Source organism: Typopeltis vanoorti, chromosome 4, assembly GCF_054136105.1.
Source record: "Typopeltis vanoorti isolate ZY-2024b chromosome 4, IOZ_Tvanoo_1.0, whole genome shotgun sequence".
Lineage (NCBI taxonomy): Eukaryota > Metazoa > Arthropoda > Arachnida > Uropygi > Thelyphonidae > Typopeltis > Typopeltis vanoorti.
In genome coordinates, this window is record NC_143552.1 from 70,144,942 (window position 1) to 70,168,892 (window position 23,951).

Below are 23,951 nucleotides of genomic sequence, written 5' to 3' on the forward strand. Positions count from 1 at the left end.
AAATTAGAACACGTGCATCATTGAACTGCGAAATGCAATCATTTTAAGTCAAAGTAAGTTTTTTGTTGGTGAAATTGGCAATGCTAATTAACAATTGTGGTAAATGAGGAGTTGGGTGTCAGAGATCCGCTCGATTGATTCTCATGTGTTCAATTCGCATGTGTACAAGGTGAGTTAGCCGGAGGAGAGTTCCCACTCCCGGAACGTAGGGTTTTTCATCCCGCATGACAGATAAACCGGACAGAAAAATACACACAATTTACAGATATAATATACTGACTTTATAGCTCTAGTTGCTTCAGCAGTAAATCCAAACAACCTACCAATTTGTGCAGTGTGTGTGTGTGTGTGTGTGTGTGTGTGTGTGTGTGCGTGTGCGCACGCGCGTGCACGCGCCAGGTACTCAGATATAACTGCATCTGATACACCATTCGTATTTTAATTTTTCCCAAGCGAGGTTGTGATTCGTGTAAAAAGAAATTAGAATCAAGCAAAATGACGACGCTTAGTTTTACTTCTACTATCAAAACATATTAAAATATATATGCGACAAGAAGATCAAGACAATATTTAACAACGAGCAATTAATTTACTCAAGACATTTCATTTAATAGTGAAGTGAAAAGCCATATTCGGATATCTCTATTCTTTCTCCGTGATAAAAGTTAAAAAATCGGCACTCCACTTGCTACAATCGGGACTGATAGCTATCAGCCCCGGTTTCCCAGCTGGGTCATATTGGTATGGATCCCGTAATTTACGATAATTAGGTATCTGAATATATGCTATTCAACAACATTAAAATTAAATAATATATTTATTGATTATGCAGTTTTCAAAAAATTAAATCATTCCAATCGGCTTAAGGCCGGCACTACATATAATAATATATCGAAAACAGCATGCCACCATGAAATAAAACAAAACTTTCATAATAAAGGATAACGATGCAGCACAAGAAAGACAAGCGAAATTACATTAAAAAATTGGATATAGAAAATAGCATACTAGGTGTTCTTCGTGCGATGTTTTACCATATACTAAATATTAAATTAATTGTAATATTATTTATTTATTTATTATTAAGCTGAAGGAATACGTCAAATCAAAATAAATAGTTCTCAGAACAAAAAAAAAAAAAAAAAAAAATTAAGCTGAGAAATGTGGTGCCAATTCATTATTGCATCTGACTTCATTATATTAGCTTATAATTAACATAATAATTAACCATAACATAATAGCAACAACATTAAATCCTTACAGAAGAACAAAAGAATATCAACAAAGCAAATGCTAACTATAAAAAAAAAAGAAAAGTAACCTATAAGTTCAGTAAAAGTATAACTAGCTAGCAGATAGTAACAAGGGATAGGCCAAAGCAAGATGAAAGGATAAATCGTGCGTGGGACAGATGTATAATTAAATGAGCCGATTAGTAATTATATTCCTTATTTCATTTAACTTCCCCATGCTTTGAAAACAGCCATTACTAAAGACTAAATTACGATTACTGTAATGAATTGCTCTGATTAATAGAAACGAACATTATTTAAGTTCCGATAACATCATCGGACAAATTTTCTATTGTTTACTTTATCGTCTAAAAGCTATCGAGATCGCCAAGAAACAAGAAAAGTGATATGAATAATATCTTCAATAACATATGGAACTAATTGAGCGACTGCTAAAACGCACTTTGACAATATCTGAAAGGTTTAGAATAAAAAATTTAACTCAGAACCCGATGCAGTCTGTGGCATATACGTTAATATTAACTGGAAAGTTGCCACGTTTCATTAGCTTAATTTATAAATATAAATTGTTCACGGTCGCCTTAACAGGGATTTAACTATCGAGTTTGTTTCCGTTGCTATTATAAACCGTTGAAGAAGGAGGATTTCGATTATGATCGGGAGCTAACGCGAATACTATGGAATGATTTAATAAAGATATCTTGTCAGAAGTCAGAAGATCAACGCACTCTTTTGACTGGAAAGAAAGTTTCTATACATTTTCTAGGCCTTTTCACAAATCAAGTTAGTGTTCAGGTTTTCGGTTGTTTTGGAATCACGGCAACAGCAATTAAGTCATATATATATGAGGCCAGTGTATTGTGTTTGATGATTGTGTTATATTCCTCAGTTAGTCTGCATGTTTGCCGGAAGGAAAAATACGATCTCCGTATGAAACCGACTAACTCACCTAAGGTAGAAACGCTGTTATAAAGGTGCTTTGCGCCTGAAGCTTGATTTCAGCAGAATATAACATTTTAATTCGCCGTAACTCGGGTTTTTACTTTCCAAACTTGGAGTCCAAAACATTATAGCACTTTTATCTCCAGGCTTTCTCTGCGTTGGTAGTAATTCTGAATAATCCACCCAAAAACAGCTTTATTCTATTAAATATCCATTTACAAATATTTAATATAACATTAAATATTTTCCGTCTGTGTGATAACAGATAAAAAAAACTTCAAGACATGTAATTTACCTGAATTAAATTATGGGTATTTAATTAAATTCATATAAAAATGATATATGAAATTAATCTCTGAAAACTGTCCAATTTTAAATCAAAATGCAGCTCATGGGGCACATTTTAGTAGAAATTTCAAAAAGTGTATTTTATTAAATTTCGTCATCCAGAGTCGATTTTTTTTACATACTTTCGAAACGTTCTGTCACATTTGGTCTCTGTAAATGATTCATTCTTAAACAAAAATTGAAATGTTTCGAAAATGTTTGTAAAAATACCGAATACCAAATGTTCCTAAAATCTGTCCAGCAATAGATTTATTATATGGACGACAGAACAGAAAATTAATCTAACAGACGCCTATGCAATTTATGAATGGTCCCAAAAATTATATGAAATGATTAGATACGCTTTATCCCGGCTTAAACGAAGTTTCCCGAAGAACAACAACTCTTTTATGATGAGAAAAAAACTTACTCTTGAGATTCTATTTATATGTTTCTCGTCAGTTCGGCAAAATAAGTTGGTTTTAGCTTCGCTTGAAGAGACATGGAATGGGATTTTAAATCTGTCTCCTTCCAACCCAACTGAAAGACGTATATCGTCCACTTACTGTCATAGACTATGACATAAGGGATTGACTTCTTATTTCAGTTTTATTTCAGCTAAAGTATTTTATTTGGATTAAATTCAGGAGGACAATATTCCAACTAATAAGGTTCTTCTGCGATGAAATCACATTACCATCAGGATTATATTTTAAATCAGGGCTGTTCAAAGCACTGCCTGCGGTGCGATTTTGTGCGGCCTGCCTGTGGGTTTTGATTTTCACGAGCGAAAAAATAAAATAACAATTTGAATCGAATTAGTATTAGATATTTTAATTCTATCACTAATCGATATTCTCGATGTTGATAATTTTATTTGGTGTTTTTACATCACTATATACCCACGTGTTTTTCAAATATTAGATGTGTCAAAGAAGCGTTCTTACACGGTTTTGTTCCAACGCGCATGCTCCGGGGAGCTCACGGGGAATGTGAGCGCGCGATTAGTGTTGTTCGTTTATTCAGCTTTCGAGGTTGTGTTGCTGCTGCTCACTAAATTACTAGATACGTATTGTGATGCGGCCCTCGGATAATTTTTTTTTCTAATGCGGCCCTCGGTTTACCTAATGGTAAACCGAGGGCCGCATTAGATAGCCCTGTTTTAAATGATGGTTACGTGCAATAATTTATTTCACGTAATTCCCATTTAAAGAAATCTATTTATCAAGCTCATGGTTGCTCAAATGAGGTTCTCTATTCAAAATAAAAGGGTGCATCTGTTTTGCACTATTTTCTCATGCTCCGTTTTTCTTATGTGCAAAATTAACTGCAGGACACTACTGACATAAATTGGGATCTAAATGACTAACAAGATCACTAGAACGGTTATGAGCTCACTGGAAAGGTGGAAATTTTATTATAATCTTTTTGTGAATTTTATTATAACCTTTTTTAAAACATCCTGGCTTAATTGAAAAGTTTTCCAATTAATTGCTGCGACTTCTGGACTGAAAATTATTCGTTTACACTTATGATCCCAATTATATGCTTATAGCTTCTATTCATGCCAAAGTCCTACTCGTGGATTAATTTTATTTTCTACAGGATGACGTGTCCACTGCCCTCTGTACGGATCGACTAAGTGCGACAGCGAAGGAGGGGGGGGGGGAGGCAGGAGAAAACAATCCAATCAGTAGCAGGAAGTCAGCATTCAGGATACGACACTGACGTTTAGGAACTAGCAAAGCAGAAAAGGTTGTTGCTTTGCGCTCTTGCGAGATTGTCTTTTCAGGTAGAAATATATAAGATAGCTAGAGTGCATTCAAAACCCTGATTCAAGCGTAAATATATTCTCAAAGATTGCTGCATCTTTGTGTTACACATCTTTTAAATACATATGAAACAGTGTCCATCACTCTTTTATTTTTATTTATTTATTTTTATTTTGTGTCTTCAATGCATTTAATCACCTTGCCAAACTTGGAAGGGAAATGGCGTAAACATGTCTGAAAACTCAGAGCTGAAATGAGATTGTTATTTATCTTTATTATTGTTATCTGTGATGACGTGCGTATGAACAGCTGATTAGCTAACCTTAAATATTGTTCGGCATTATGATGACTTGCGCAGTGATCAGCTGAAGAGGCAATGTTTAATCGACAGCAGACTGCACATGTGGAAATGCATAAAAAGAATTGATCAGTCAGTTGTATATTGTAAGTAGAAACTGCGCATTTGGTTTTTAAAAGTTTTATAACTATTTTTACTCATTATGCAGCTATTTCACTATTTAGCACTGGAAAATAGTTTTTCTTTAAGTTTTCAGTATTCACAGTATTCAGTATTCACTTTTTACGTGTAATTAACACAAATATGTATTGTAAAAATATACATAACCTTTCTTCTTAATTTCTGTGAACACCAAAATGGCGTGTTCGATGCGCTTTCTTACATAATGATTTAAAACTCTAATACGAAAAATGTCACTTGTTATTGTCTTAAGCAGTTATTATGTAAATTTTCCAGAGAAATGACTACTACTGGGGAAAGTAACAAACTAATTTATTAGAAAGTGATTATATATTTTCCCCCCTAAAATCCCACAAGACATTTCTCTGACATTATCAAATGCACGAATACAGCGTTAATCATATGAAACCAAAGAGCCGAGAGAGAGAGAGAGAGAGAGAGAGCGTTACTGAATATAAGGCAATGGACATCCATATCCTGGGATTGTCCTCTTGGAGAAATGGTGGTATTACTAACGTCCAATGTTGTCACACTATCATCCTCAAAATTTTCTTACAACTAGCCATCAGTTTGCTAATTCATAAAAATTCGTTGATCTTATGTAAGCTAACGCAAAATGGCAACAGAACTTCGTTGGAATTTGGGTGTTGGATAAAATTCACGTCACCTTATAGTCCAGTAATCAACCCTTGGAGACTTGGACTGTATCCACATCATTTCCGATTCATGAAATAAGTATGTTCTTCACCAACTTACCGCAGCCGTGCCTCCAGTTTGATCGTATAGTAGCAGTGAGAAACTCTTCTATGCAAAGCACAGAAGAATATGACAATACTTAACCTGCTGCAAAATGCCAGGATTTTCTAGTGGCTTATAAATGATTCCTGGTTTATATTTATTTAACAGGACTATTAACTTCAACGAGAATTTGATTACACAGGGAAGCGATTGAGTACTAATCATAATCGACAAGTTAACTAAAATAAAATTTTGGAAGAGCTTCTATAGACGTGATTGTGCTTATTAGCGTATCTCATTATAATTTATCATTTTTTTTCATAATTTTTCAGGTATGATTATTACACATCAGTGACTTGAAAAATTACATTAATTTATCGTTGGTCCGCTTTTCGTTAAATGAACTATACGTGTAAGGTTTTAAATAAACGCCCCATGCAGTAATTATTAGCACTGCGCATGATTACGTGTGCATGAGAAAATCAACTCAGCGGAGAACTCAATCACTGCATTTGTTTTTCTGAATTTTCTGAGATGCCGTACATAATCTGTGATCCCACAATCATCTGGGCGGAAAAACCCGCGTCCTGCTTTATGGAGAATCATCCTCGATGAGGATGCCTGCTGAATTGTGGCCAGTCATACGTCGCTGCGTTACCCTGACATCGATCACCCCGCAATCTTTCTCCTGCTCGAGCAAGTGGCACGTGCACGCTGACGAGTAGCTAAGCAACGTGCAATTCTGTCTTCCTCTCAGTGAGGTGCCAGACGCTACCTCGTTGAAGACTGTGAGATACCGAACGTTCGCTAACGGGGGATTTAATCAGCAGGCAACTGGATGCTGAAGTGCGTATGCAGTCGTAGTAACTTTTTTTTTTCTGTAACCGCATCAACAGGATGTATGACATAGGATTCAGAGATACTGCAATGCGGGAATAAAAGGAGAAAGAGGGAAGTTCGATTTTAATCCTGCAGATCACTGCATACAACGTGTTCTTTCCAACACTCATCAAATCACCTTCTGTGCATTCAAGTGGTGTTCTTTGATGAATGGATTAATTTTTGGTGCCAGATGGTGCACTGGTAAATCAGAAACTCGCTCTCTCTCTCTAATACGCTGTCTCTCTATTTATACTATTCAGGTATGTAAACATTTCGAGCTATGCAAAAATAATATTCATTTCCTTGATGTTATAAACTTTTATCTAAATTTCCTTATGTTCCCGGATTGAATCTTTTGTCATGGAAGTTAAATATGCCAACTTGTCAAAATGTAATTCTTAAGCAACAGCAAGAAAAAGTAGATTTCCTTCGTTTGTGTGTGCGTGTGTGTTTACTGCTCCGAATGAAAAAAAAAAAAAATACTAAACACGAATAACTATAATTCACTGCTATCCTATCGATCCTAGCAACATAATTTAAAAAATGGAATATTTAAATAAACGTGCGAAGCTGATTCTTGAACATCATGTAAAAGTGCATTTCATGACTAACTGTTATTCTGCATGTAGATCTTCAGCCACAAGTGCTTTGATCTAAGCACCATTTCGAATAAACACAATTAGTCTATAATAGCTGCGATTATTGTGAAACTTGGGATTATGTTCCTCAAAAAAGTTCTCAATGCTATGTGATTACTTATCACATAAATCACACGAGTTCTGATACTCATTTTCTAGTTTAGTGTACACTAGCAATGTATAATTTTGTATCATTTTTCATAATTAAATACTAAAAGTTATTCAGTTTAAACTAACGTGCAATTTATCGATACACTTTAATAAACGTCACAAATAACAGAAATTGTTTTCCCACAAAGAATATATTATATGCGCATAAATTAACAGAAAACGCACCTAGAAATTTTCCTGGTGAAATATCTTTCTAAATTAAGGTTTAATTCACATTCAGCTAAAACGAACTTATAAATGTTTCTGGTCTAGACGGGATGCGAACACGGTCTCTCTATCCAGACGTGGTTACTGCTGAATGCGCTACAAAGGAGCTATGCATTTTCGTATAACCTTTATTGAGATAGTGTAAACACTTAATGAAGAAGAAAAAATTATGGTGGAATAAAAGCTGTAGTAGGCAACTCTTATACGTAACAAAGAAATTGTTTAAATATATACATTTTTGGACACTGGAATAAAATAAAAAGTAAATATTTAATTAAAAGGTTTTACTCTGGTATATGTGGTTTTCTGTGATAAATTTTCAGTTCGCATGTGTATGTATATATAAAGGCTGGTGAATTCTCAGGTTGACGCATGCGTATGTTTGTAAAATGCACTTCCACAGTGAATAATATACTGTATATTGCTGCCACGGCTACCAAGGTTACCAATATATTATGACAATGCCAGTGATATTGAACTTCCAACAAAGTTAACCTTGGTTACCATTTAACATTCATGTGACCTTTAGTTAATTCTCGTATAGTTAACAGTATTTCTTCCTGTCTCTCCTAAAGATTACTATCACGTGATGATTTGCATTTAGTCCAAAAACAAAGCTGAAGATAGATAAGGTTTTTAATTTTTCCCCATACACTGTATAAATATTTCAGAATAAAATTGTGATATATATTCTATTATGATGTACACATAACAATCAATAAAACTCTCGTACCAGGATGTCCGCATGTAGCTAATTAAAAAAATGGAATGGAAACCTTTAATGTGATGATTGTTATTGAGAATCAGGCCTGTTTATGTGTCTCAGATTGACTTAATCTAATTTAATTAAGCTAATGTACTTTAATATAAAATTAACATGCTTTGTTAAATAAACATAAAACTACAGGTCGTTAGCAGGTTTTATCATGGAAATTCAAATTATACTTGAAAGTATTCCTAATTTTCACACAGACTCGACTGATCAGGACTTCAATTTGGTATGTTTAGCACAGGTTAGAGTAGCAAGGCTGAAGTGTGCTAAGGTTAACGATGCTAATAACAATGTACTCTTTTACAAAGATATCCGATTTAGTTTTCCTAACATCCTTCTATCAAGTATACATTACGCAAAATGAGTTTATCAACTCAGTAATACAAGGAAATAATGAGAGCATACTGGAGTGATTGGCCGAATGGTTAACGTACTCACTCTCTAACCAACAGGTGCAGCTTCGAATCTCCCTCACCGTAGGCATGGTTGTTTTGCGGTTGCCTTTAAGTGGGAAATTAATTTCCTCACCAGGTCTAAAACCACTACCCTGCTTACTAGAGGGTTAAAGTGGCTTGAAAAAGTTCAAGTTTGGTCTCTAGAATAGGGTTTCGGAATTAAGGTAGAAAAATAAATCAAAATATTGAAAAGATAATTAAAAAATTCTTAGTCCACTGTAGCTTTACAATAACCTTTCAAAAATGGGAAATACTTAAAAAGGAGATATTTATAAATCTTCTGGGACGTATTCTTTTTCGTATTTACCAGGAATGGGTAGAGATCTTGCAGAATATTTCTTAAAAATTTCTGTAAATTGCACAGAATAAAATCATGAAGAAACCAGATCTAAGAAATGCATAGAATATTTTGATGATATTATTACTATTGTCATTATTTCTGTCACTATCTAGTATAAAAATCTCGTACGGAAACGTTTAGTCCAATGATATATAATTTCGCTAGAGATAATGAGAAACAAACTCCATTCCATAACAAAACACGTAGTTTCAGTCAAAGAAACTAGTTTCCAACAAGTATTAATATCTAATCATGTATTTCGTTCTCTTTAAAATTAGACAAATTGGTTGTGAAGGAGGAAGGTCATGGTAAATGAAGTAGGAAGGTCTTCGTGGAAAATACGTCATGAAATATGACGTATTTCTTCAACAGGATGCTGGTCATTTATGTGTCCATGCGCATGCAAATATTGTTCTAGATTCATAGTACACCTGCAGCAGACGCACGCACGCACGCACTGAAGGTTGAATCTGATGACAATGGGTTAGCATTACAACCTTTCAGCCCAGAAAAAAAAATTCAGTCACTAGAAGCAATAACTATGCAGCTAAAATAGTGAAGACATGTCTCAGTAAAATTACCTTGTTCTAATATCCATAACTGAATATATCAACTAGAACAATTACTAAGGCGCTAAACGAGAACATTTTGAAGAAAGTGTAATATAGCATTCAAATATGTGATAAAGTGCATTTAAAGTATAAATGCAATATTATACCTACTTATCGAAACGATTTCTTGTATAATACAGGAGTTGCAAAGTTATCCCAGAGAGGAAGATAAACAGTATATTCTCCACACTCGTGATAGCGGGGGTGATCGATGACGTCAACAGGCTAGAGCGGAGACGGACGCTGCAGGGAATGAGTGGAGGGTTTCGCTACAGAAAACAGAAACACTGAAAACGCACTATCGACTGATGTCGAGAAAAGTGATTAAATGATACAGATTAGTAATTGTCGATTATTAAAAGATGTAGATTATTAAAAGCTGATGTAGTGATTAGTGATAACGACAGATGAAAAGCTAAGAAGAATGAGAGGTGAAAGGAACTGTGAATATAAAAGCGCCATCCCTGAAAAACTAGATGCCACTTCAGCTTAATTCCGTAAAATAGTTTTAACTGAAATGAGTTAGTTTTTATAAAATTTGTGAACTAATGATCGTGTTCATTCATTGATATCTTGTAACATAACTTAGAGCTAATAATGAGATAGAAAACTTGGAGATTATATTTTGCATCGTTAATACAAATTATAATACATTTAAAAAAAATTAAGAGGGTTTCAAAGTTTTATTGAGAACTACAAATAAAGAGGTTTTCAAAGACCGACTTTACTGTATTATACAAAAACAGTACATAGTCAGTTTCGATTATAACAGGCTTTTTTCTATTCCTTTACCGTTTTCTAGTGCTGTTACTAAGTAACTATGTAGGCTGTATTTTAAATCATAACGAATTTCTGAGCTTTTGCCTCATCCGGAGATTATATATAATTATATATAGTTATATATAGGTATATATACTTACTCTCATCCAGAGATTTTTATTTAATAAGGTCAAAGCACCTTGTAGCAACTTGTTTAGGTAAAATTTTTAAGCTGTGCATTACTTCACCTTTGACATTTTTATGGTCTGGCTCCCACTGATGAGACCTCAATAAAGGGCGAAACCGGTCTGGGTAGTGGCCCTTGCCTTTAATGCATAGCATCATACATCTCCGCAAGGGGATGTGCTTTGGATTAGGGGAAAATACTAAGGAAAGTGATCGGAGCTGACTCCACCTTTACCACGAGTTGCCTCAGACTTGCACTACGTGCAGGCGCAAACTTGACTTACTTGTCTGTTTGCTTACTTGGGAAAAAAGGATTAAAACCTAGCTTATAAAATTGCTTGGTATCTTTAACATAGTATACCCAAGTTAAAAACCTTTCTACATATATATATAGTAGTGTCATCAGCAATATATTATGAAGTAAGGAACTTTATCTAGAAATGTCAAGTGGTTGTTCTCCTATAGGCATATGCTTAAATCTGATTGGTCTAAATGAACTATCTTATTGCAAAACTGAAATTTAACTATATTTTATCTCAATCAGTTTGTGCGCTAGCAACTAGATGCTTATTGAGATGCTTATTAGAAGCTTATTGAGAACTACAAATAAAGAGGTTTTTAAAGACGTATGAGTTTAATATTTTTGAATCGATGCATTTTAATCGATATATATACTCTTCGGATGGTAAGCCCTCCATTGTAATCCTGTAGGACGCAGGAATATTAGATCTCAAACAAGGGAGGCAGAGGTCTTATTTCAGAAATATAGGTTGCATCTGTAAAACCCATAAATCAGCTGGAGTATACACGAAATTACGAATGACAAGATACTGATCACCTGGCCATAACTACTTAGTCGTAATTCCAACCAACCAATGTGAAAAGAAAATTATTTAAATTCATTTTCCAACCTGCATTTCAATTTGACATTTCTGGATAGGCCTCTATTTTTGATAACAAAGCAATTACAGAGTTTCGTATCAATCGTCCCATCTGCCTCTATATAAAAGTGCTATAATTGTTGAAGCAGAAATAAGTGAGTTTAAACAAACAAAAGGTATAACAGAGTACAAAGTTCTAAAATTTTTCAAAATTGTAATATTGACGATATTTGACGTCCAGTCAAATATCGGTACAATCTGCTTTTTATTGAGAAAGATATGCAATACCATGCTTTGTTTCAAGACTTTAAGCACACGATTACTATTTTTTCTTTTTTTTATTTAACCTGTACTGAAACAAACAAAAAAAAAAAAAAGAAAGAAAGAAAATAGTAATAAATGTCATAAGATTGTAAATGAATGTAATTTTAAGTTGTATATTTAGAAATACAAACATCAGATATAAATACGCCACTTCAATTATAACGGGTTTTTTGAAAGGATACGATAGCGATCTTGTATAACTGTGATTGACTGTAAAGAAAACCCTTCTTTTTTTTTATTTAAGTCATTTTGCAATTAATTTTAACTGAAAATTAGAAAATATATGAACATACAAAAATCGGCATTAATAATAAACTGCAATCTTTTGCATATATAGCTAGCTGATTTCGTCTTACACAACGACAATAATCATGTATATAAAGGAAATGAAAGTAAAACGGTGTGAAACCTCATTGTTAAGTGACATGAAATAATTAAAGAAATCAGACAATAAGAACTACTGATTAAATTTTTGCCGTTCCAACTTTTCTCTAGGTCAGTTCTTTCCTTCCAAGATTCTTTTGCATGATGACTATAGAATACAGTTTCTTAAATGTATGAATGTTCATTTTCTGATTTCTGTTGCTTACAGATTACTGATTGCCCGTCCGTCCATCTCACACACACACACACACACACACACACACACACACACACACACACACACACACACACACACACACACACACACACACAGAGAGAGAGGGGGGGGGAAAGAAAGTAAAGTTGAAGGATATAATCCCGAAGGGAAATGTTCGTTTGGGATTACCTTCACATTCCAATTATTGTGCACGGAGCTTCATCTTGAATGAAAATTGATTTTGTCAAGATCTCTTCCTTCTTCACAGAGTAGACATGACATGTTACTGAATACGTGTGGTGCCACTCTGCTACTGGAGATCCATGCTCTATTTGCTTTTCGAGGAAATCTAGTCCTGACACGACATAAAATGTGATACCTAATCATACCGTCAACCATTCCCCCCCCCCTCCCCTTTACTGAAAAGAGATGAGTGCATCATCTGTCCCTGCAGGAAGCATCTTCGCTGTCGTACAACCAGATAAGAAAAAGTACCGGAAAATTAAGAGGTCAGATCACTTTGTCTTCTACAATAGTATGCACCGCGAATTACAGAGACAGCTATTCAGTGTTTTCCAAAAGGTTTTCATCACGGTGATGATAGGAATGTTTAGTTCGTTGGGCACTTGATACACTATTGCTGTCATTTACTCAGATGATTACTTGTTTCCGTATCAAAATGAAGCGCCTCGACTGATTCAAAAGAAAAAAATGTTATTACAGGTGCAATCTACTGCTTTAAACCGCTCACCACTCGGTTGGAACACGGAAACAGCCGGAGTTGTGCACACAGTCAATATTTACGTGCGGTGGCGTCAGTAGCAATCTTCAAGTGATATTGTTTCATCGACGCTTCACCTTGAATTCTTGTCACTGGCAACGTGGACATGGCTGCTCACTCTACAGATTATAACTGTTACTACACTAAGCGGCTAGTTATGAACTAATATTATTATAAACTAGCTATGGCAAAATCGAACACATGCCCATGACATTATTCTACTGTATAGCTTCGCATTTCTGGATCATCTATAACCTGAAATTCCTTGAAATCAATCTATAAACACTCCGTATTTTAAGCTGATTTTCAATGGTCAACTTTTTTTAAATTCAAATTCATAGGATTTAAAGTATGTGATCCTTATTTTCTAAAATATCGCTGTGAAAATGATTTATTAAAAAAAAAAAAAAAAAAAAACTAAATAAGAACCATAATGTCTGGTTAGTCTTAGCATATTCTTCGTAGTATAACTTCATGTTGGACTATCGCTACAAATGTACCGACAGCTATTTAATAGCAATGAGAAATACTGCAGTTCTTCTGATAGCTGTATTTCATAAACAATGAGAAAAGATTATAGATCTGTGATAGCCAGAATACTTTGTATCGATTCAAGATATGAGGAAAAACAATTTTCAAGATTTATTTAGATGGTACAAACAACTTCATTTTATTTTTATTTTATTGATTTTTTATTGTTGTTCCAGTTATGGTAAAGTTTCGGTATTTTATCTGTAAAAATTATGTAAATATTGACATCTAATAATAATTCGTACTTACTTAGAGGCCATTAGAACTAACGACTTGCAAAGTATTTTGGGTTTTCGTAACTATAATTTTAGGATAAAGTAGTTAGTTAGTCTTATGATTAAATATATATTTTCGTGTGTTCTCCCGGTCAATTTACCTCTTTGTGATACGAAAAATCCTTCTACCTCCGTATGAAACCAGCTAAATCACCTGCAACTGAAAAGTTCTCATAAGTTCTTCCATTTCCAGACGGAAATCGAATTCGGGTCTTTCTAACTGAAGGGCTTCGTCGAAACCGACTGAGCTTCGGAAGCTCCACACTTGGCATATATTTACTATTTTTTAATCATAATTATTTATTTTAATCATAAATGCTTCAATGAATTTTAGAAATAAAACAATTAATGCAAAAAACCTCATCAATACGCACTAATTACACTCAAAAACAACTGTCTTATTCGTAAATGGTCGAATGCAGAAAAGTCGTCACTATGAACAAATCGTGTTGTAGTGATGACTTTTCTGCATATTATAACTAAAATATTACAAGATGTCGTTAAACAGTATGTAGAATCCTTGACTTATAAATACGAAACAAATGAAATACACAACTACATTTCATGTAAGTGGTTATGCTTTATTGTGAAACTGTGACATTTTAATTCGGGTACGTTAAATTTTGCATTAAAATTATTCACTAGTCTAAATTATGAAGTTAATTCATATAATATATGCATTTGATGTGAATACTAAAGCATTTCTTATTGACACCTACGCGGAAAAGGGAGGTATATATGCGTGTAGTTTTAATTATTCGGGTTCCAGCTGATGGAGGAAGTACTAACAATATTATTAAGTAACATTTTGTAGTTGACTTTGAAAAAAAAAGGGAGAGAGGAAAAAAGTAATGGTTTCCCGTGTACATATTTTTGTTGCGGTCATTTACGTCAGTTATTTTCTCGGCAACACGCTCATGACAATGTCAGTCAGGATGACTTGGCAATTTTCCAAAATAAATTGTCATGTTTAATTCATTCCTTTAACGACACGTACGCACAATACAAGGGATATTTACTAGAATTGCGGCATACTAATCGATTGTGCGATACCATAAGACGGATCGAAAAAAAATTATCTTCTCAAGGTCGTCTATATGCAGAGTAGTTTGCCTTGATCATCTGTTTGTATGTCGCCGTGCTGCGTGTATATGCTTGTGAAATATAAAACAAAAAGTAGATGTAGTCCGGGCTATAGTGGGTGTGTAAACCTGGATGTTTCGATCAATTATTGTTTTATTAATATGAATTTGTTTCATGAAGGGAAAACAGAGCGAGATTCGCGCATTCAAATTAGACGCAATTTCAATGAAATTTAAATTTAAATTAATTTAATTGTAAATTTAATTAATTCCTTCCTATTAAGATAGACAATTAATTCTTGTCTATTAAGATAGACATCAGCATTAAGCCGATGTTTGATCAAGTTTATCATGAGTTTTTTACGTGAGTCAGAGAGAGAGATAAAGAATGGTTTAATATCAGTACGATAGGATGATATTGTGACATTGAAAACTTGAACATCGTTCGCTTGGATTTCCTTGGGCATGATAAAAGAGAAGAGAATACAGCTCATGAAATCCACAACACTTGAAGGTCTCAAACAGCAGAAGTCCTTATTCATATTTCTGTAGAAATATGGACTTCTCATTTTGGGGACGCGTTGCTGCCCGCCAATGGTGGCCATTTTGTTAGGCTCCTTCAATAATTAAGAGGTTGTAGTAGAAGTTATAGTCTGCTATTAATTCTTAGTATTCTTAATTAGCATTACAGTGTAATTCAGTCCTAACTTAACACTCATATAATAAACCACAGTATTTACAAGCCTTTAAGACCTATAACGCCAGATTGATTTTCGTTAACCATAATTTTAGAATCAGCTGGTCGTATGCCTAAATATATCTTTTCATATGTAAAGTTGCGTGTTTCTCCTGGCCGGGTTGCCTTTTTTGGGATGAAAAACTCGGCTTGCCAGGAAGGCAAACATTCCCTCTTATGAGCCGAGCTACCTCAAATTTAAATGTAAAGCCCTGTATGTAAAGGTACTTCGTGTCCTGTACCAGACAGGATTCCAACCCAGGTCATTCTGCCAAATGGTGTCATCGAAACTAACCTGCTATAGAGGCTCAACATAGCATAAAAGAAAGAATATCCTTTCATTAAACTGTTTTAATAAAAGTCTTTTAAAAGATTATATAGCCTAAAAAGGTGTAACAAATTATCTGTTTATTTATGCTTTTGAGACACTTATTTTTGACAATCACACCTGCAACTCAGCGCGACACACACACACACACACACACACACACACACACACACACACACACACACACACACACACACATGAGACCATAATGATGTCCACATTTTTTCATAAATCCCAAAAACATAGCATAAGTTAGAATTCCAATCTACAATTATCACAGTAAAGTACTATCTTTGCTACCTAAGGCAGAATGGTTTAATATCTCATTACGGTAATGAAATTTAAAAAAACTGACCAGAGATGAACGTTGCTAAAGGCAATCAGAAACATCCATGTCCATGGTGAGATTCGAACCCGCAAGTGTCAGCCGGTCAGTGGATGCTCATAAATGTTCTAAATCCCTGAAAACTGGATTAGGTTAAAGTTCTAGAGCAATTCCTTGACACTTTTCTTGATTTTGGTGAAAGGATAAGCAGGTCATGCACATTGTTTCGCTTTCATCAATATTCTCAATTAGCGAGTGTGCGTCATGTGATCCTGGCTCTGAATAGCAAGTGTGTTTCCATGAAATTTCACGATTTTCTAGTAATTCCTAAGAAACCTGCAGCTTTAGTAATTTTTCTCCTCAAATGTACTAGTAGCGAAAAATAAACAAATAACACTACTTCAATCTTGCTAATGTTTATCTGCTTTCTGATCATACCATACGAAAATGCACTGTTTGGATTGATTTGCAAGATTAAACAGAGTTTGCATCGTGATAAAGTAAGAAATTTATCTCATTATTTTGCATGTTTTAAAAATAATGGTTGACACGATTTCTACTGTCCTTTAGAATTTTAATGAGTATTCTGAAGTCAGAATTAATTCAGTACTGAATAATACTAAACAACAACTAAAAATGTTCCTATAATAAAATTCTACAATTCTCTTAATTTAGAATGATTTTCTGTTACTATATTAGTTCTGAAACTTTTCCAGCTACAATACGAGTTTTACCAGTGAAAAACTTGTATTTGTAGCTGGAAAATCTATTGTGCAATCCTGCCCAGTATTTCATTTGTATAAAAACCCTAAAAATAACTTTGTCACTAACAGGCACATTGGAGTAAGTAATATCTTAAAATACATCTGAGCTAGAAAGAGAAATCCAGAAAAATACAAATAATATCTCTTGAGCTATCAGATAGGCTGATAGTGCAATTGCCAGCGGAATAATGCAAAGAATCGCATTATTTTAGCAAACTATAAAACTTTATATTAAACTTTAGCAAAACTTTATTCTGCGCTCACTATTAAGCTTAAAATCTTAATTTAAGTGGAATGTGACACGCCAATTAAGGAACCGAAGAGACGTCTGATATAAAAATACTGAAAATAATCATTAAAAATAAAGACAAATTACAGTATGTAACAATTAATACGAGCAACAATAAATCAAGAGTATAATTGTTAATTACTGTATTCTCTTGACTGGTATTAACCTTAAATGCGAGTAATTTTCATTGGAACTTTTAACTTTTTTACGCAAATTCCGACAGAAACTTTAGCAAGCTATACAGTACATTAGTACTGTAGGTGAGATAACGTTTTTTTTTTTGGTTGGTTTTTGTTAATTTTATTATATATAATTCCGAAATCCTGCTCTAGAGATCAAAGATTTCAATTTCAAGCCTCCAGTAACTTAAGCGATGGTTTCGCATCGATCAAATGCATCTATCACTAAAACTTCGAAGGACACATTTCCTGATGACCTAATATACAGTATATACTGTATATAAGTAGGTAATAACGAAAACAGAACAGGGATTTTTTTTTATTTCTCTGACTAAAAGTTTAAACATTGCCTCAAATCGAATTTCATTTCCAGAATTCGTGATTCGTATCGTGGTTAAGGAAGAGTCTTTTATAATACTATATTTTTCATTTAATAACCTGAACAACCATTTAAAGAGAACACGCATTGTGAGGAAGCCATGGGAAAGCCAGCTAGTCACGCACAATCCAACAGAACTGTACGCAGAGAGAGAGGACAACGTTCGTTAACAGGAAGGAGAGTTTTTCTTCTACTTCTACTTCTACAATGAAGAAAAGGAAGTACAAGATAGAACATAGCTGTTCTTGACTGTTGTCAATGCTTTACTTCTCTTGTCATGCTGTAGGCCCACGTGCCTAATCAAAAATATGGCAAGTAGACACGCCAATTAAGGAAACGAAGAGACATCTGATACGATTAAAAAATTAACAAATAAATGAAATAAATATTCTGAACGATTCTACTGATTAGAAATAATATCATTATGTACAGTGTTCAAATTTTAATTCAGTATCCTACTCAGTATCACTATAGTGGGATGATAGTCATCGTCAATTTAATATATGCTTACACAGATCACAAATATATATAATACCAGTGATACAAATGACTGGTATTATATCAGTAAGGAATTAATTACATGAACGAAATATTATACCTTTACGAGTGAATAAGTGTGTTTGCTTTTTGTGTGTGTGTGTGTGTGTGTGTGTGTGCGCGCTCGCGCGCGTCAATGAAAAAGTCATTATTTCCTACTAATCTATGAACAACAAGCGGAATATACAAAATACTCATATCACAAAATTTTAATTTTCTTCTTAAAATAAATTAGCCCATTCATAGTTGTATTTGCCCGAAATTTTATATTTCTAGGAAATTATTTCATGTTATATACTACTGATCCTCTGCAAGTATGTCTAATGACTTTTTCATTGACACACACACACACACACACACAAAAAAAAAAAAACACTTATTCACTTGTAAAGGTATAATATTTTCTTCATGTAATTCCTTGCTGATATAATACCAATCATTTGTATCACTTGTATTATATATTCTTATATTTTTGTGATCACGGAAATGTCACTGTGTAAGCATATATTAATTTGACACATAACACCATATTGCGGTTACTGATATGTAAGCAGCTAGTGTGATTAGTTTACTTTTAGATGATGACTACAGTTATCAGCCCACTATAGTGATACTGAATAGGATATTGAATTAAAATTTGAACACTGTACACAATGATATTATTACTAATCAGTAGAATCGTTCAGAATATTTATTTTATTTATTCGTTAATTTTTTAATCCATGAGTTAAATTATTATCTCCAAAAATTGGTAACTCCCAGAGTGCAACTTATGTGGGGCGCTAGCACTGCAATATATGGAACACAGGAAAGGAGGATTGCTGATTGATACCTTAATCAAATATATATTTTTCTTTCTACATGATTAGCACGTATGCATAAGACAGTCTACATATCATAAGATTCACTTCCTGCTTTCCCTTCACTCTTACTCTAAGAGGGTTAGTAATTCTTGCACTCTCTGTTTGATAGTCACGTAAAAGCAAGCGAACAAACGCAGAAAGAGAAGGAGAGATTTACAGCTGAGAGAATTTGGTGGTTGGTACTAGTTTGTTTCAATTCATTTTAAGACAACTACGAAATCTATTTAAATGTGATTGCAGCATAAGGTTTCAAAGGTAAGTTTCATTTTGTGTGTGTGTGTGGATGACAGTAATCAAATCTAATTTTAGGTGGTAGATGATTTTTATATCCGGTGTAAGATCATCACCACCAATTTACTTAACGTGAGACTTCAGTTTAAAAACAGATCATATTTCGTCTTTAGAGCATGGCTCTGGACTTTAAATTTTAACACTGCCACAGTATTAAATATGCTATAAGCATCCACTTTGGGGTGGGGGAATTTATTAAGGAACCTCCGTAGCTCAGTTGGTTTCGACGAAACCGTTTGGTTAGAAAGACCGCGGTTCGAATCTCTATGACGCAAAGACCCTTTGTAAGGGTTTTACAATGAACGATGAATTCATCACTCTCGTACGTAGGTGGTAGGTTTGTTTTCCTCCATGAAACTCGTTTTTTTTTTTTTTTAATTCCTTAAACACAGTCAAACAGGTCTAGTGAACACATATCGACAAGCATAAAATACTCGTCCATGGGGAATGCAGCAGAGGAATACTGACCGCATTAAAAATGCTGTGACACCTAATCAGGGGCTCTAACTGTCCTAGGGAATAGAACAGGTGAAAGGAAAGGAAGGAAATTATCAAAAATAAATGTATTCAAGATGCGAATGCATTTTGGATATAATTGATACTGCATGAGTTTTTCTCATTAACGGTTCAATTACTTCTTAATTACACTAAGTTACCATAGTTGGATACCTTGGTTAATTTGTAAACCTATAATTGATGGTTTTGCATTATAAAAAAAGGGATGATTGGAATGGAGTTTCGAGCTCCTGTAGATGTTGTGTATAAACATAAACCTGCTGATTATTTGTTATTAAGAATTATATCAGAACGGTATTAGTTTAATATAGTTCTGGTTTTCTTGGTAAATAAATGTTAGAAAGTGTTTATATTTAAAAAATAATAATTTTAAAATTCCTTGAATTCACAAATAAAATAACTTATAATATTTTATAAAGAATAGTGCTCAAGTCGTCTGCTTTTTTTTTTCTGTTTTTAATTCACTAAAATTCAACAAGGGATAAGTTGATATTCAATTTTTGTTTTTACAGTGTAAGTCAACCGCACGATACATCAAGATGAGAGAGGCCAATGAGGGGGTCTGAACATGGGATGTTGCGGGACTGCTACTAGAGTCCAGTCAACCCAGGTATTATTACTTACCACTGTTTAATTTTTATATGAGCTGAAGTTTTTTTTTATTTTTAATTTTTACGTAACAGAGTTACAGAGTTCCAAAAAGTATCCCCAAAATTAAAATAAAATTGAAATTTATTCTAGTTATACGGAACAAAGGAATATTTAATTTAAACATGTACTGTTTAAATTAAACAGCACATGTTTAAATGGGGAGAGGTTTTGTTCTTTCCCTAAATTCCACACTTTTATTTGTTCATTTTTATTGACGCGGTTTTAAGTACAATTTTTGCAAAATATTATCGGACCGCGTGAAATCGAGATTTTATGTAATTCTGTTTAAAAGAATTACTGTTCGTTACATTCTTAATTTGCTCATTTCTGATTTTAATTTCAATACTTTAATAAAAACAACAATTTCGATAAGATTATAACGTTCTTTTTGAAAATCCTAACGATTTCAAATTTAAATAATGGATTCTGAAAGTTAAATTACAATAATTTTAGTCATATTTCAGCCTTCTCATTACTAGACAGAGATTAGTCTATTATTTCCCCTCCTCCCCCACTTGCTTAGTGAAAGTAGTGGTTGCTGACGTATAGGACCTTCAGTGTTTTATAATACTGTAATTACTTTCATTTGGCGTATAACGAGACCTTATCACCAAAGGGGCTGAGGTGTGTCGCTGATTCATGAGGATAAAATAAATTTCCCACTTATTTAGATACAACAACTCGACCCTGAGTTGAAAATACGTAGCATTCGACCGTATTTCCTGTGACCTGTTTTGCCTTGCCTCACCTCATGCCTATGCTTCGGACAAAGAAAGAAATAAAAACATGGCGTTGCTGTTGTCGGTATCTGAAGCAAGAGTGATTTCTGTTTCACTGATTAGATCTGCCGTTTCTATGGCAATGACAATATCCATTGTGTTCGTAACAATGGGTGGACACAGAGGAGCGCACAGAAGAAGCAGATAAAACTAATAGCTGTCTTCTGGATCAGTAAGTTAGGAAGAACTATCAAAAAATAAGACGAAACTATAAATTATGAAAAAAAAAAAAAAAAGAAAGAAAAATAAATGAAATCGTAGAAACTGGAAAATATCTGATTGGCAATTATTCAACGCGGATGATAAAAATGGCCTTCGTGGTTTCAAAGAAAATAGAAATGAACCCATTCTCAGTGAAATACCTTGTTCCACTAAGTGCTGGATCTAGGCTTGGCTCAACAAGAAGGCAGAAGGGGAGACAATTAACACGCAATCTATTATTATTATTATTATTATTATTATTATTTGAAGACGTAACTGTGATGGTGATAGAAAGAATATATATTTCATAGAAGTGGAGTATTTCATTAGAATCCTGATTCAATTGGAGAAGACCCGTTTACTAGCAATGCTGAATCCAATATGACAAAATATTCTGTATTCTTTAACCTGTATGACAAAATATTCTTCTTTGCAAAATAAATACTCTAATCCAAACTATAATTTTAACAATGACTAATAAAACTGTATAAGCGTCCATTTTTCAAAACTTCCTTAATTTTGAAAATGGAATGAAGTGAATTCATTTCTTTCTTTGTTTTACTGGTTAAAAAAAGTGGTCATGTCAATGTTTTCATCGTGGACATGGAGAAAAGACCGATAATAAGCACGGTATATGCATAAATTAGCCAACTAGCAATATTCTGATAAATGTCAGAAAATCATCAGCTTGCAACCAACATGCATGCGAAGTTTTGATGTTAAATTTTAACACCAATATACAATACAAGCTGATCCTTCTATGTCAAATTTTAATTAATTAGAAAACTTGAATGCCCGTCTATTATTTCTTCTCAGCGAGATTTCAATCATAATCAGTAAGAATAACTTTCGGTTATTCTTATGGGGTTTTCGGTTATTCTTACTGATTAAATATCCATATATTTAAATATGGATAATTTAAATAAATTATCCATATATTTAAAAATGTAAATACATTTAAAAAGCAATAAATATTTTATATTTGGGAGGTTTTACAAGTAGTTGCTAATCAACTTCGCCGCAAAAAGGTTTTCAATGGGACAAATAAATAGTCACTGCACAGCAAATTGTTGAACTGATTATGCATTTCGTGATGGTAAATACACGGTGGTTGCATGTGCAATGAGGAAATGCAGTCACTGTGCATATGTTTTCAGGTAATCCTACACGCGAAAGGTTTAATCTATAGAACATCAGCAGCGTAATAATTTACTTTGAAAAAATACAAAAGAGGAGGAACCTATTTAAAAGGACAGTTATTGTAGAAAAAGAATTAAAGAAGAGGAAGAAGAAGTTATGTGTGAATTTACAGTTAATGAGAGATGTCCAGTAGTAGGTGTTTTTAGGTTTAGAGGAAGGAAGGAAGGAAGGGAATTATTGATGCTAATTCGGATGAACAGTGACTATGAAAAAATCGGTATAAAAATAGCAACAACTGAACGTCTGACGAAAGAGGGAGGAAGAGATTAATAAACCTAATTACACTGTACTGTACTGCGTAAAGGATTGTTATTCAGAAGTAAAGTAGTGCCTGTAAGAGAAAGAAAGAAAAATAATTTCTTAGATGCTGAGGAGACGATACTAGTAACATACTTTTGGCAAGAAAGATTGGAGGTTGGTATCACAAGAAAAATATCGTCTTGTTCCTAAACTTCAGTAAAAAGTAAATGTAGAAGGATTCTTTTTTTTTTTCGGTGAGAAAATAAAACAGTATTGAGTTTTGTAATGACTGATATTAATAATGTTATCTAGGTCCCACAAGAATAGTTTGTAAATCATAATTTAGGTTGCAGAATTACATATTCTAAGAGGTTTTGGTGATTTGTGTAGTGCAAGATTTGTCCAGTAAGAAAGGCGAATGTAATATACTGTCAACAGCAACACTATGTATTGGATTCACAATCGACGGAGTCTCTCAGCTCAGTAAGTGGCGATAATACTCTTTGGTGGAAAAGACCTAGATTCATATCCCATCTAAGACACGAAGAACCTTTATAACAACTTTTTAATTGAAGATGAGTCAGCCCATCTCATATGGAGATGGCAGGGTTTTTTCTATCGAAACTCTAGTTCTTCATTTAGCAAAGCAGGCAAATCGAACAAAAGAATACATCCAATTAACAGTCAT

General features: G+C 33.7%; 1 protein-coding gene across 3 annotated transcripts in view; it reads left to right on the forward strand.

Annotated features, from left to right (window-relative positions):
- The window catches only part of LOC150107396 (choline transporter-like protein 1), a 135,618-nt gene that overhangs the window by 13,819 nt on the left and 97,848 nt on the right, over nt 1–23,951 (forward strand). The window contains exons 1-2 of one of the 3 annotated variants that reach the window (XM_090391261.1): nt 4,654–4,738; nt 20,705–20,802. In XM_090391261.1, the coding sequence (XP_090247387.1) occupies nt 20,761–20,802 (42 nt within the window). In that variant the 5' untranslated portion in view covers nt 4,654–4,738; nt 20,705–20,760. Of the gene's footprint in view, nt 1–4,653; nt 4,739–6,426; nt 6,653–20,704; nt 20,803–23,951 lie in introns of those variants that run through there. The other 2 variants (XM_090391264.1, XM_090391263.1) reach the window with 2 other exon arrangements.